Raw genomic sequence first — 14,899 nt, 5'->3', positions numbered from 1 at the left:
CTGCTGTGGGATATACAACTTGTCCCTCCCAGTTGTGGGTTGGGGCACAGCATACATAGGATACGCATTTTGCTTTAGGGCATAAACATATCACTCTGGTTTTCAACCTTGGCTCAGACCTTGCAACTAAACCAGCTGATGGTGGTACTGTAGGCCTGAGCTGAGTTGTATGAGAAAAGCTCACATACCCCCTTCTGCAATGTTCCTGGCTCCAGATGGTGCCACTAACCACTTGCTTCCCCTCCTAAATTAATTTAAAGAGCAAAGTCTGTAGCAATAATGAGTGCTTTCAACACATGGGCGATTTTAAATCAAACAAACCAGTGAGTGAAACGTAAGGGTTCTGGTTTTAGGAGTGGCTGATTTTCATGGTAGACTGAATGCAAAGTTTTTAGACTTTATAAATAAGGTTCTTTGAGTCACTTTCAATCTCCCAGTGCCAGAAAAGTTTCAGCAGCATTGCCAAAACAGATGGTTTTTGTTTTGAGACATGCAGGGTCCGTTTTTCAGTGCTGCTGGGAGCCTGCGGCTTCCACTGACTTCAGCTAGAGTGCAAGTACACACCGTCCCTGAAAATCAGAGCCTAGGGGTGTCACGTCCAACACGCAAAAAACAGAGGCACTGAAATCAGTGGCCACTTTTAAACACGTTTGTCCTAATAACCTGTTCTAGTGCAAAACTGCAGGCACAGTTATTTATGTGTGCAAATCTAAAGGTCATTGCTGCTGGGGCTACTGCAGCTTTGCAATTACAGGGCTGTCACTACAGCCTGGATGATAGGAACGATGCCTCCTCTCCTTTCCCTGCATGCTCCTGTTTGGGTCCTTTACCATTGCTGAGAAGAGCTTGAATATGCTTCTGAATGGCTTACTGGAAAACCCTGTTTATGTTTTAGATATTTGTTCAGAGTTCTTCAAGGGGCACTGTTTCCATCTCCAGTGTTGAGAGTCAAGCACCTTGACAGACTGACCCCTGAGAAGCAGAGGGAAGCAATTAAAAAGTGGAAGAATGATCGTGTTGGGAAGTGTAGAATGGGTTTCCAGGGCACTCATGCATGTTCCAGGTCTGTTGAAGATGCTGCATCAGTAAGAGAAAGCACTGACCACTCTTCATACATCCCAGCGTCTAAGACACCTTTTCATACCTGTCCAGCAGACAGGCCAGTGCAGAAGGCTACTTTAATATCAGACATACAGGATGAGTTCAGGGATGTGAACAGCCTGACTTGTGAGAGAGCTGCATTTTTGAACTCCTCCTCAAAGGAAACCTATTCAGAAACATATGGTACAAATAATTCTTGTGCCAGCGTCCCGGAGTTTACTTTTGTAAAGGGCAGCAATGAAATTTCTCTAATAAATAAGGCAGATTTGAATTGTGCTTTGACTGAACAGGATGTTTTAACATACCCTGCAAAGCTGGAATGTTAACTGTTTAAAAAATACAAGAACAAGAACATAGGTGCATTACGTTACATTCATGTTTTTTGTTGGTGGTGGTTTTAGGGTTTTTTTTGGTCAAGTCAGTTGATGCACAAATTTATTCAGAAGCCTTTTGCATTTTTAAAAACATTTTAAGTAACTTATTGAGGTATCCAGAGTCTAAATGGGCATGAAGTATTGTGCAAGTACCAGCTTTATTAAAAACGCATAATTTTTGATACATGCTAACTGTATAACATAGTAACTTTGATAAAAATGACAGTGATGTAATTTAAAGACTGTTCTGGTGGAGACACTTTTACCAGTTGACCCTGACTTTGTCATCCTGAGCTCCACCTAGTGTTGTTGCAATGTTGTGGTCTGTAGCGATGTTACAATGCCAACTAGTGCTGATAAGGTCCACTGCACTCCTCACCAGGAACCTCTATGCAAAATGTTTTTTATCCTTATCATTCTGTTTGTGATCATATCAACGTGGAGGGTCTAGGCCAGCAAGATTTACAGAACACACTGGCCGTTTTCAAAGTCCATTTTATGAAAAAATAAAACCTTCAGTATCATATGGGCTCTCACTTTTTTTGGTACACTAATACAAAAGGATCTGGATATTTCTAAGTCTGGAGCTGCTTGGCACAAGCAGGGCCAAGTTGGTTTCTGAATGTCTGTTGTGGGTAAGAGGTCATGTCAGTAATTCCTATTTGCTGTGGTTTGGTTTGCTTTCACTTGGATTGTGAGGATAAATAAGTCCTACCTTTTCACCTGCCACTTGACTAACCTTCTCCTCGTTAGTGTTGTTTGGGAAAGCTCCACCTGTCACACTGTCCCTGGTGATAGAAACAGTAGGAGACTTCCTGAAAATCATTAATGAAGACACAGCCTAGGATAATGCCCCCTTCCCAAGCACCATGGCTTTGCTAAGATTGTCACCTCCTTGGGCAGCTTTCAGGAGCCTGGGGGGTTGGAAGGTGAAGAGAATAATGATTCTCCTAGAGGAAATCCATCTTCCCATCCCTCAGGACAATTTATTTTCTTTGTTTACAAAATAAGAGAGATGGAGTCCTGAAACAAACAACTGACAGATCTCCCCTCCAGGCCCATCATCTACCTATGTCTCAAGCTTTTGATGTCATGCTTGCTGTTGCAGTATGGTCCTGATTCAGGAATCTACTTATCCTGAATAGGGATGGACTTAATCATGTGTTTATCTTGACTTTAAGCATGAACTGTTCTTCTGAACATGGCTGCTTTCCTGAATCGGGGTCTGTCTGAGCATGATAAGCATCATAATAATTTTGTACCGTCAGAGCTTCCTCCATTTATTTAATTTATATTTCATTCGAATCAGTGCATTTCTTGGGTGGTTGGAGCGATTCATCCTTTTGTCTCATGCCTCACAATATTCCCAAGATGAACCAGTATCATTTTTTTTTTTTTTTTTGTCGAACTGCTTAACTACTTTTTGGCCAACTACTTTTCTCCAAGCTGAGAATAGTTTCTACTTTATAGCTTTATACAGATGTCACATTAGAAGTTTCTTGTGTGATCAGTGGAGTTATAGGAACACTGGGTGCCAATCCTGGTGAGCTTGACTGTCTTGGTAGAACCCTCGCTCATCTATATCGCTGAACAAAAATTCCGCTATTGCCTTGGTCTCGCACGCTATTTGTGTGATGTAAGGAAGGCTACGTTTTAGTCACGGGTATTTTTAAAAGTCATGGGCAGTAAAGAAAAATTCACAGCCTGTGACTTGTCCATGACTTTTACTATATACCCCTGACTAAAACTTTGGGGGGGGGGTGCTGGTGTGCAGTCTGGGACCCCCACTGGTACTAGGGCCCTCAACACACTGGTCTATTGCAAGGATTCTTGGGTTTTTTTCATAGCACAGATCTCTCCTCCCATTTGCTGTCGCATGGGCACTTTAACACTGATAGCTGAGTAACAGAGACTGTTCAGGTAGAATATAGGGGAGTAGCATGATGTGTATTTAACTGTGTTTAATATGAAGTTTTAGTTTCTGAAAGAACAAATCACTGAATCTCCGTTTGTTCGTATAATTTGCATCCTCCTCCCACACCTCTTCTGTTTCTCTCCGTGGCTCCCCTTCATGTGCGTCTCTGTTGACTGTCCCAATTCCTTCTGCCCTATCTACACTTACTACTTGATGCTTGGTGCCCATTCGTCAGGACGTGCTGCCTCATTGCCTCATTTTCTTATCTTTTGGATAGTCTTCTCCAAAGGGTGATTGACTGCTCCAGTCCCACTGGCACTCCAATCCCTGAGCACATCCTGTTTCCTCCTGTTATATCACAGCCTCCCCTAGTAGAAATGGCTAGAATGACTCTTCTTTGCTGTCAGTTGCTTTTGCAGGCCTCCAGACTCTTTTTTAAATTAACAACCTAGATGCCTATAGAAGCTACTAGAAACACGGAAGAGATTCAGCACCATATGACCTTTCAGCTGTTCTGGAAGCCACTGGTAGGAACCACAGTTTGAGAATCAGTCTGTTTCTTTAGCCCAGGCTGTTTAAAATATTGCCTGTTTGTTTTTTTTAATTATTTTATGTTACATAGCCAATTCATGGAGCAATGTAGGGAATTATTAGAGTCCACTAGGACCTACTGAAATAAACACAACTCAAAAAGTGCAGCTCCTATTAAAATGATTAGTATTTGAGCCCATTTTCTGTTTTGTTTCCTTCTGAAATTTTTTGCTTGCACAATTCCAAGAATGTGTGTGTGGGTTTTTTGTACATGGGTACTTTAGGGTACCGGAAGGCATCTGCCTTTAATTGCAGCATGAGATTTCTTTTTTCAATGTTTAACATTACGTTATTCTTCACCTTTTAAGACTTCTGAAAGAATTTAAACAAATGCTATGAGGACTGGTGATTGCTGTTGAACTGATATTTAAACGCATTATTATAAGTTCATACAAATTCAGGTCACCACGTGCTATCATTGAGTGTTAATTTTAAAACAACTCTTTTTTCAGCATGCAACTGAAAGCAGTAAGGATGTCTCTAACTATTTTTGTTTGGTGTGTTGTAGCCATGTTGGTCCAAGGATGTTAGACAAACAAGATGAGTGAGGTAATATCTTTTATTGGACCAGCTTGTTTTGGTGAAAGAAACAAACTTCCAAGCTTACACAGAGCTTTTATTCAGGTTTGGGAAAGGTATTCAGAGTGTCACAGCTAAATACAAAGGTAGAATAGATAAGGAGTTAACAAATGGTGCAAGAACACATGTGAGGTGCAGGAGATGGTTCCTCAGTTTTTCTGAAGTCTAACCCTCAATCTACTACGTATCATCCAAATATGCTGAGCAGTTCAGCAGGATTTCAGAAAAACTGAGGAACCATCTCCTGCACCTGAGTGTGTCTGTGTTTTTGTGTGTGTAATACACTACAAAACGACATAGTTGCACTGGCGCAAAACTCTAATGAAAATGTGCTGCACCAGCACCAGCACAACCAGTTCACAACAGGTTTATACCAGTGTTGAACCAGTATCACTAATTAGGAATTTTTTTAAAACTCCCTTCTACAATCCAAGGTTGTTCTTCCCTTCCAAGGTTATTCATAAAGCTATAGCCCTAGTAATAAGTTTTGGCAATGAAAGACCTGGTTTACACACACTTTTTATACTTCTCTAAAGTAAGACAATGCCCTAATGAGAATACAGTTACACCTGTATAAAGGTGCTTATTATCAGTAATAAGCTCACCAGAGGGCACCTGGGAAGTGGAAGGGCCACTCCATGACAAGGGGCTTGACATTAACAGCTGGGAAAAAACAGAGGGTTTTGTTAGTCAGATGAGGCTGGTTTGCTAGTCAGATGATCTCATTCCATCTATGATGTATGTGTCTTAGACAGTGTGAAGTTGAAAGATTAGTTACACTGAAGCATTAGCTTTAACTTTGTGTTCCGCTACAAAGTGGAAAATAATCATTCACCTCAAGCATAGCTTTTCAGTAAACCACCATAAAAACAGTTGCAGGCTATCTTATAAGTTGATTCAAGCCATCGTGAAAATAAACTGATAACATACAAGGGATGGAAGGCTTCATCTAAACTTTGTCTAGTTTTAGTGACATTACAACTGGTGAGTGGCTGTATTTTGCTCTCTGCACATTTACACAGTGCTGAAACTCTGCCTATTGTTTATCCATACTGATGCTAATCATTTTGAAATAATGAAAAGGAGTTCTTGTGGCACCTTAGAGACTAACAAATTTATTTGAGCATAAGTTTTCGTGAGCTACAGCTCACTTCATCCTTATGCTCAAATAAATTTGTTAGTCTCTAAATGCCACAAGTACTCCTTTTCTTTTTTGCGAATACAGACTAACATGGCTGCTACTCTGAAACCTGTTGTTTTGAAATAATGTCATCGGAGAAATATTGCTCTAAAGATACTCAGAGAAGCCATTCTATGGCTTAGTGGGTTTTTTAATTTCCCACTACAAGAATGTAATTTAATCCAAAATAATTGTAAGCAGTCACACTTCTTGATCTTCCTATTAATATTTTGTATTGGTAACATCCATGAGAAATATGGGTAAGGACTACACCCAAGTTGTAGAGACAGAATCTGAACAAACTGATACTGTGCTAAGAGGCGGCTAGGGGTAGTACGGTAAGCAGCTTGGCACATGTATGCCAGCTGATTTCAATCACAAGAGAGTAGAGGTATAGTCTTGCTTCTGACTACTTCCATTTGAACTGAATCTCTGGCAAGAATAAAAACGTGTTTATTTTAGATTACAGAAATTATTGGAAAATTGTTATACATATTTGTTTAATATGGGTAGAAATAAACACATCTGCCTAGTTGTTAATTCCATGTGGAGCTGTACCTGTGACAGAAGTGAAACAACAAATGTGTTTTATTACCTTAAAATGGGGCTACACGTGTTAGATAATTCTCATGGTCATAGATATGACAATACACAGGAAAGAACTAATACATTGGAAGGAGAGAGTAAATTTGACTCTTTAAAACCTACATACAATATTATCATGTGCACATATAGAAGGGGGAAAACTAGTATAAAAATACATTTATAAAATTACAAATATCTTTACATGGAATGTTGTGGCAGAAATGATTTGGAAAAAAAACTTCTGCTCCTTTCTGACACTGCTTGGGAGGCATTATTGCCTAACAAAGGTGATTATATTCAATGGGCTATATGGTGCCACCAGCTTTTAAGCAGAACTCATTTATTTTACTGGGAAGTTCTGCTTGAAAACTGGTTGTAGGCCAAGGCCCAAGTAATCAATGAGGAAATAAGAAATTACCTTTAAATATTATTTCTTGGCAGTGCTTACATATACATAGAATGGCTGTAAGTGTTCCAGTGCTTTACAATAAAATCAAAGCCAACTTTAAGTACATCTTTTGGTGAACAGAGATGGCAGGAGAGGCTGTTTATTTTATGACAGCATTTTTTTTCCTAATACTGAAAACAAAACTTCCTGAAAATCCTGTGTTTCATAATCCAGTTCCACTCTATTAGTGCAAGGTTGTCAAACTGGCCCTTACACAATAAAGGCCAGAGCTTAAGATGGTTTATATCAATATGGTTGCTTTGACTTTAACTGAACAATATCAGGTTACGCGAGCTGAGGACCTGGTCCTGTGGAGAAAGATGGAGCCTGGGCTACTGGAAGTTGTAATTTCTGCACCTTTTTGCATTTGAGATTAGGATGTCGACAATCTATCTCAATTTTCATGAGTTAGACGCAGCCCTGAACTAGAGAAATTTGGACACAGCTGTATTATTTAGAGGTCGGGGGCGAGTTATTTTGTTGTCCCCATAACCTACAATGAGACATACTGTCAAGTCACTGGGTTTTCTTTCTCATAGTGAAACTGCAATACACCAGTGACTTAAAAGTAGTTTAATAATCCATAACACTATTAATATTTGAGTACAGTTAATATTTCTATAGGACACTATCTGGTACATGTTACATTAGGTGAATCAATACAGAAGGTACTGAACTTTAGAGGTAAATGTTTCACTTAACAGTAGTCTGAACTATGTGACTTAATTGTAGCGTGACAGTATCTAAATCATCCACTCATCAGTTGTCTCAAAGAACTATATATTCTCCTATGCTGGCTGTATTTTTGACAAGGCCCTGCTATGCTCACATGGGAGAAAACTCGAGGTAGCAGAAGGGCTAATTTTAATATAGACCTCAATGTCATTTTTGAGAATATATTGATTTAATTCTTCTCTGCAAGAATTGGGGGCTGAAACTGCATGTGCTACTGTTAGTAAAACTATAAAACTTTGGGGGGAAAACAAAGTCTGTGCTACAGCTTAATTTAAATGTCTGAAAGACAGCAAATTGGCTGATTCTTCCTTTAAGCCTTGTGTTGTGCCTGGAATAGTAACACAATTCAGCTAAAGGAAAAGTCAAAAAGTATTACAAAAATAGTAGTCCTGCCCCAAAGTATCTTTAGTAGCAGAGAGTTTAATCAATTCATTTATGCTGCATTTTCCATACCTCCCCATCAACAACACAGAGCTTGCAACTTCCTCTTAAGTGTCTTGGTTGCACAATCTTCAATGCTCAAAGGCCAATGATCTTTGCCTCTTGTATGTCAGCCCACTACTAGCCTTCTGGCATTAGTTTAGTAGAAAGGTGTGAATGTATATTTGTCTTTCAATCCATTCAATGAAGTGTGACACGTTGCTATAAACTCCAGGTCCTAAAACTTTGGAAAAGCAGACAGAGCCCCACGAGGTTAAACCAAACAATGTCCAGCGTCCTGCAGGCTGCTCACAAACAAGAGGTCCTCCACTGTCGCCCTGTAATGGGAGAGAAAAAACACAACCTATGGATGTTACAGCCAATGCCATTATGGCTCAAGCTATAGCTGAGTTTCTATAAAATCTGCTTTTCATGACTAATGCAGCTGTAAAAATGGATTTCAGCTAATCTAGAAAACAGCATACAAACTGGACAGCTAATATTTTGAAACAATGTCAGTAAGATTTGGTTGGCTGGTATGTTCATACCAAAAAATTAGCTATTTAATATTCACGCAAATGAAAGAAAAAAAAATATCAGTCTACTACTTAACATACACTACTAGTTAGAGGCTCCAAGCAGTAGATCATAAGTAAGGCTACGTTTTAGTCACAGATATTTTTAGTAAAAGTCATGGACAGGTGATAGACAGTAAACAAAAATTCACAGCCTGTGACATGTCCATGGCTTCTACTATATCGGCCTGACTCAATCTGGGGAGGGGCAGCTTGGGAGTGCCATGGGTGCTGGGGGGGGAGAGGCAGGTACCACTGTGCAGATCAGGACCCCTGCTGATGCTGGAGGGTGGGGGGGGAATGGCAGGGCCGGCAGGCTCCCTACCTAGCTCTGTGCCTTTCTGGGACATCCCCCTTGCTCAGCTCCTAGGCAGAGACATGGCCAGGCAGCTCCATGTGTTGCCTCTGCCCAGTGCGCTAGCTTCACAGCTCCCATTGGCCAGGAACCGCAGACAATGCGAGCTGTTGGGGTGATGCCTGCAGGTGGAGGCAGCACGCAGAACTGTCTGGCCACATCTCTGCGTAGGAGCTGAGTGAGGGGGATGTTGCTGCTTCGGGGGAGCACCCCAGAGGTAAAGCACTCCCCAGAGCCCGCCGCCTCCTCCCACCATACCTAAATTCTGCTGTTGCTGGGGGTGAGGGTGTCACGGTGGCTGGAGACTGCCCCAGCAGCAACTGGGGCAGGGGCTGCCCCTGGCCCAGGTGCACCAGCGACTTCAGAGCTCATGGGAAATCAAGGAATCTGTGAAACTTGCAGACTTAGTACAATCAACTTTGAAATGGATTATGATTAATAGAAATAAATAATTGGTCAAAAATGTTTGAGTCCATTTCTAAGTAAGTACTATGAAAATTAATGTTGCCTCTGTATCAGAACTAACCTCTAGTGCCCATTGAAATACCATAGGTTCTTAGACTTTTATTTTAAAAAATCTGCTTCATGTTTCTACTCAGAAAAAGGCCTACCATGCAAGAGTCCACAGTTCCAGACTCGTAGCCTGCACATAACATCCTGCTGGTGATGGTCTTCATGTCAAAATATGACTGGCATTGTTCTAGGGAAATAATACGAACTTCTCCTTCTTGAAGTTTAAAAGGCACTGGAAAAAAAATCTGTATTAAAGTATGCACTGTAATATATAGAAATACTTAAATTCATTGCTAGTTGAGATTGCAACATTCTTTTCTACTATGATAGGCTAAACTTAAAAATAGTAATGATAATAAAATTAGCTTTGAAGGTGTATTTAATGGAAGAAGAAAAGCTTCTTTTCCCCATCCCCACCACTAAGGGGGATAGTTTCATATACTTCTGCAAGTAGGGATTCACATTTCTCAAGCTCACAGGACTGTGGTATTTGTGTGGGGATTGGTCCACCTTCTATTCCAAAGCGGGTGTGAGCATTTTATGTTATGCCTCCAGCTAAACCAGGCTTAGAGGTGACAGACTCGGAAGGGAGTCTTTAAAAGACATGTTATGGGACTTTTGAGATTGGGGGTTCGGAAGAAGACATAATTAGGGAACATATATGTGGGGCTCAAAAGCCATGTCCCACAAAAACACTGTCACTCTCATACTTGGTATAATAAACCCATCAAAGCTGATTGCTTTACTCAGGGGGTGGGCTCTATGTGAAGGCTTAGTTCATGACAAGCTGGGGGGTGAATCTAGCCTGCACACATGGTCTGTGTGCACCTGTCTCCTACACACTAAAAGTTCTCTAGTGTATTTTGACACAGGAGCAGCTCAAAGTGCACTAGGAAACATTTAGTGCATAGAGGCATGATCCACACAGCCACTTAGTGTGCAGCGGGCTAGACTTGCCATGAACTAAATTCTTGGGTAGATGAGCCCTCAGAGAGCGCATCAGAGAAGAGCAAAACCTATCACACCATTCATCCTGTCCCAAAGAGGCCAATGCAGGCTTGTTGCCTGCTGTCTCTGCCAAAACTCAAAGGTGAAGGGAAACTGTTAAACCTAGATTACAAAGTACTAACCACTATGCAATCAAGATGAACACCTTTGTTTTATGGTGCTTAGTAACCTGTAACTTTGAAACTGATGTCATTGACAACATGACTGCTTTGGCGAGCAAAAAAACAAAGTTTTGCCATTTACCAATGGTATGAAAGATCATCACTGCGTCATTAGATCTGCTACCTTTAGAGTAGGGGTATGCGGACAGAATGGATTTCTTGTTAGCAAACAGACTACACCAGTCAATGGCATTTAAGTCATTGTTCTGGACTGTAGAACATGTTTCAGTTTTAAAAGGAATGGTATGAATAGTATTACCCCATGTTTGACATGCCCACTAGAGCCTGAATACCATACAATGTTATGTTCCTATTCTCCAGAGTTCAGGGCTTGCCTCCTTCCCCTGCTCGTGATTACAATAACTGAAAAAGAGAAATATTTCTACATCACTGGTACTTAAGAGCCAGGGCAGCCACACCATTTTTCCTCTGCTCTGTGTCATGGGACCCTGGCCCTTACAATTAACAAAAACAAGGCAAAACCTTTCTGGGCAGAAAAAAGGCAGCTAGGGGTTATGTGGGAGGTGGGATAAATAGTGCCAAAAGCCACAGCATGCAATGGAGAGTAAATAAATAAATAAATCTTGTTTAGTCAAGCAACAAGCTAAGATTTGAGCCTGAAGCTTTGCACACCGCTAACGTTATTGCCCTCTGATCATTTGCCACATTCTCAATATAGCTTCAAATGCAGCTTAATCAAGTAACAGACTATAGCCAAGATTTTCAGGCTATTTCCTCAGTAGAAGCTCCTGGATGGGCAGTACTCTTAAAAATCACATCATATATGTAGCTGCTGAAATATAGATTTAGCAGCCTGACTTTAGCAGCTCCTGCCTTTGACAAGCTAAGCTCTAGCCACAGGTATAGCCTTTTGTGAATACATACAGATTATGTGCAAGTGGCCTAATAAGGCACAAGTATATAACTAGAGGTAGACACAGTGGTTTGCAATTGGAGCCAAGTAGTTGATCACGTTAGTAGAAGGTTAGATTTCTCCAAAGAGTCTGGAAAGCATTCATCTTACTTTTGTTGCCCATGTGTCCCCAGCCTGTGATGTAGCAGTAGGTATCTGGCTCAACCAACTGCTCCCTGCTGGGTAAGCAGACTGGCCTTACATAACTTGTCTCATTGATATCTTCATTTAGTTCTACAATGCTGATATCATAGTCAACTACTGCTCTGTTATAGCGTGGATGCAAGATAATAGTCTTCACCAGTCGTGTCTGCATGAAGGTTGATGGATGATCCAGATTGTTTATACCAAACACCACTTTCCAGACTGCAGCGTGTTCTCTCCTTTGTAAGAGAAAGAAAAAATTGTAAATTTTCCCCTATAGTTGTATAATTGAGGACTTCTGGATACCTTTCTGCAATGCACTGAACACACAAGTGGTACTATGGAACTAACAGAAATATTACTTTGAGGTTACACTAAAAATTAAGATCTCAGCAAAAACACAAAATCATACTTTCTTTCTTTCAAATTTTCCACCCAAGGAACACAGGGCTAGATTCACCAGGGGACTCCAGGAGAGAGAGAGCCAGCAGAATGTCAAGTTTTGTGAATTCCACTGTGCCTTAGCTGGATTTGCACATACCCACCAGTAAAAAAACTTACGCCTAAGTCCCCCCATGTGAATCTAGGCCTCGGTGCTCAAACATTCATGAATTCACTCTTTCCTCACTCTTGTGAGGTTAGAAAGTTTCATAGTTGTTACGTTATAGATGGAAGAACTGAGCAAAGTCTCCTGACTCCCATCCATGTATTTTAGCTGTAGTACCATCCTTCTCTTGTTAGTTTGTGCAAAAGGAAGAACAATAATCTCAGGTTGCAATTAGGTCATGGCAAATTTTGAAAAACAATTCCTGAATAAAAATACTGGTAAAAGCAAAAGTTACAGAACCATAATTGGGTGGATAGTCACCAAATCACTAGTATAAAATTATACCCAAAATAATCACTCACATTTCCATTTTTAGTGCAAACCACAAGAACAGTGCATATGCTGTTTTGAACAAGAGGTACCACATGAGAACATAACTTCGATCAAATTGCCTTGCCCCTTCCCTGAGGTCTGCTATTATTTTTAAGAAAAGGCTGTATATATTTTAACTTTGGTAAAGGCTGGTCCTTCCTGGCTCCTGTAATGTGACACGTGCCCTCAATTCCTATTGCTGTCAAGATGCTCAGTATCTTTAGGGCAGGGCTAGGAAATCCACTAATGTGGTCTTTTGCCTCTCTCCTGCTTTGTCACTAAGCAATTGATTTCTGTGTGCTACTCAAGCAACTCTGAATTTAACTTTGCAGCTCATACAAGAGAGCTGTTCTTGTATTCAGCCACCAGCTAGTATCAAAAAAATCATCACATCACTTTTCTCTATGTTAGGGGTGGCCAACCTGTGATTCCAGAGCCATATGAGGCTCTTCAGAAGTTAATATGCCACTCCTTGTATAGGCAGTGGGAGTGGGGGGAGCTGATGTGGGGGTTGCTGATGTATTACTGTGGCTCTTTGGCAATCTACATTGGTAAATTCTGGCTCCTTCTCCGGCTCAGGTTCGCCACCCCTGCTCTATGTGGAAATTATGAAAGCTGTGTCAGTCACGGCAACAGTCCAGCCGTAGGTGTTAGGCCCCAAGATGTCAAGTGTCAAACCTAAGTTTGAAGGTCACATTTCAATTTGATGTTTAGCCGTGATTGCTTAAGACTATGTTTCCATGATTGTATTTTTTAAAAATTGTAGCCATCATTACTGGCATTTGTGGATTTTTGCAGTTGAGGAAAGGGAAGTAATGGTGTCAAGAGGACTGAACCAACATCAGTTGAGCTGCATGCGAACCGCCATGTTAAAATGTGAGCTGTATCAGAGGCTAAGAGTATTAAATCACATAATGAGAGCTAGTGGGAAGTCACAGGTTCTCCGACTTCCCTGTGGCTTTTTAAAAAAAAGGAAGCATTCACTGTTTACATAGCTGATTGAACATGGTTTTGTAAAGCTTGGCTGCCTTTACAGAGACTGCGGCAGAAAGAAGCTTTGAAAATGCAAAAGTACAGCTCTTTCTCAGCATTTTAATAAATGCATAATAAATGTTATTTTCAATTAAAATAGAGTCTGCAATGTCATGTTACCTTATCTTTTTTTGTCTGTCATGGCTCTCTATATGACGACAAACCACAAGGCATATTTATGTCTTACTGTGTCTTGTGGGAACAAAGCAAGGAAGGATTTTGAAAATGCAGAGCCATGGGCAATGAAAAGTCATAACATGAATATATTCTCCAACAGAAAAGAAACCTCTTGGTTAGTTTAAATTGATCGTAGGCATTTTCATGGGATTTATTGCAAAATAGACTCGACAAAACCCTAGCGTACATAATGAGGAAACACTAGCAATGGCAAGAAGATGGACTAGATGCTTTATGAAGTCTCATCGCTATTCTCTATGAGTATCTGAGAGCACGTTTGCTGTAATATTCTCTGCGAGTGGCTGCAACACTTGTATACACATAGTCCCTGCATGCTGGCTGACTTGTCTTTGCCAAAATGCTTCTAACTAATAAGTCTCAGGATAAAAATATATTATCTTTTAAGATCACTTTAAAATTTCTCTTTAATTGCTTTTTTTTTTGACTGGCACAATTTAAAATAATTTTCCTCAGACCATCTTAATTCACAATACAACATCATAATGTCAAACAGATAAGGAAACAGACTGGGCCCTCCAATTTATGAAAGTGTTCTTTTAAAATGATTTAACAACATAAGACCTCACACTTATAGTTTGGTGCCACTATACGGGCCGAAGAGTGAGCATAACCCATTTCTTTTAATTTCACAGTGTCAGATTTAAACAAGATATCGGTATAGAAATTTACAAATCTTTTCATCCCAGCAATTTCAAATGGCCGGCATTTGGGATCCATTCTGGGACACAGAGTGTCCTTTTAAAGGAAACATATTAGGTACACACTGATGCAATATAGATCTATCCAGGGACAAATGAACCACTTCAAAAAGTCTAAGTTCTATAGAATGAAAACTTCCCCAAGCAACTTCTCTCCTCAATCATCATTAATGGGTAATACCTCTCAACTGTCACATTCTGCAATGTTGTTGCTGAGGGCTCTAGGACTAAGCCCCGCCCTTCAACTCAGCTTACAGAGAAGTTCTTCCAAAACTATAGAAAGAGTCCAGCAACCGATAAACAGCATTAAGAGGAAATTCGGTTGATTTGTGTTTAAGTCTTCCTTTAAAGGAAAAAAAAATCAATTTATTGTAAGTTAGAAGTTACATTCTGGTCTTCCAGAATGGGTTGTATGAGAAGAGAAGCTACTAACAGAAAAAAAATGTATCAGGTAA

The 14,899-nt window shown here is 40.4% G+C and overlaps 2 protein-coding genes across 7 annotated transcripts in view; one reads left to right on the top strand and one right to left on the bottom strand.

Annotated features, from left to right (window-relative positions):
* Positions 1 to 3,421, top strand: part of ATP10D (ATPase phospholipid transporting 10D (putative)) — a 96,437-nt gene extending 93,016 nt beyond the window's left edge. For 5 of the 6 annotated variants that reach the window (XM_043513898.1, XM_043513900.1, XM_043513899.1 and 2 more), the window contains one exon: positions 896 to 1,999. In XM_043513898.1, the coding sequence (XP_043369833.1) occupies positions 896 to 1,427 (532 nt within the window). In that variant the 3' untranslated portion in view covers positions 1,428 to 1,999. Of the gene's footprint in view, positions 1 to 895; positions 2,000 to 3,384 lie in introns of those variants that run through there. The other variant, XM_043513901.1, reaches the window with a different exon arrangement.
* A 2,756-nt stretch (positions 3,422 to 6,177) lies between these two features.
* CORIN (corin, serine peptidase) overlaps positions 6,178 to 14,899 on the bottom strand; it is a 324,441-nt gene continuing 315,719 nt past the window's right edge. Inside the window, exons 20-22 of the mRNA XM_038400915.2 lie at positions 11,565 to 11,836; positions 9,470 to 9,603; positions 6,178 to 8,266 (exon numbers count right to left, since the gene is read on the bottom strand). Of these exons, the coding sequence (XP_038256843.1) occupies positions 8,084 to 8,266; positions 9,470 to 9,603; positions 11,565 to 11,836 (589 nt within the window). The 3' untranslated portion in view covers positions 6,178 to 8,083. The remainder of the gene's footprint in view (positions 8,267 to 9,469; positions 9,604 to 11,564; positions 11,837 to 14,899) is intronic.

This window comes from Dermochelys coriacea, chromosome 4 (assembly GCF_009764565.3).
Source record: "Dermochelys coriacea isolate rDerCor1 chromosome 4, rDerCor1.pri.v4, whole genome shotgun sequence".
NCBI classification, from domain to species: domain Eukaryota; kingdom Metazoa; phylum Chordata; order Testudines; family Dermochelyidae; genus Dermochelys; species Dermochelys coriacea.
Note: the sequence above shows the minus strand (reverse complement) of the source record. Positions and strands in the feature narration are given on the sequence as shown.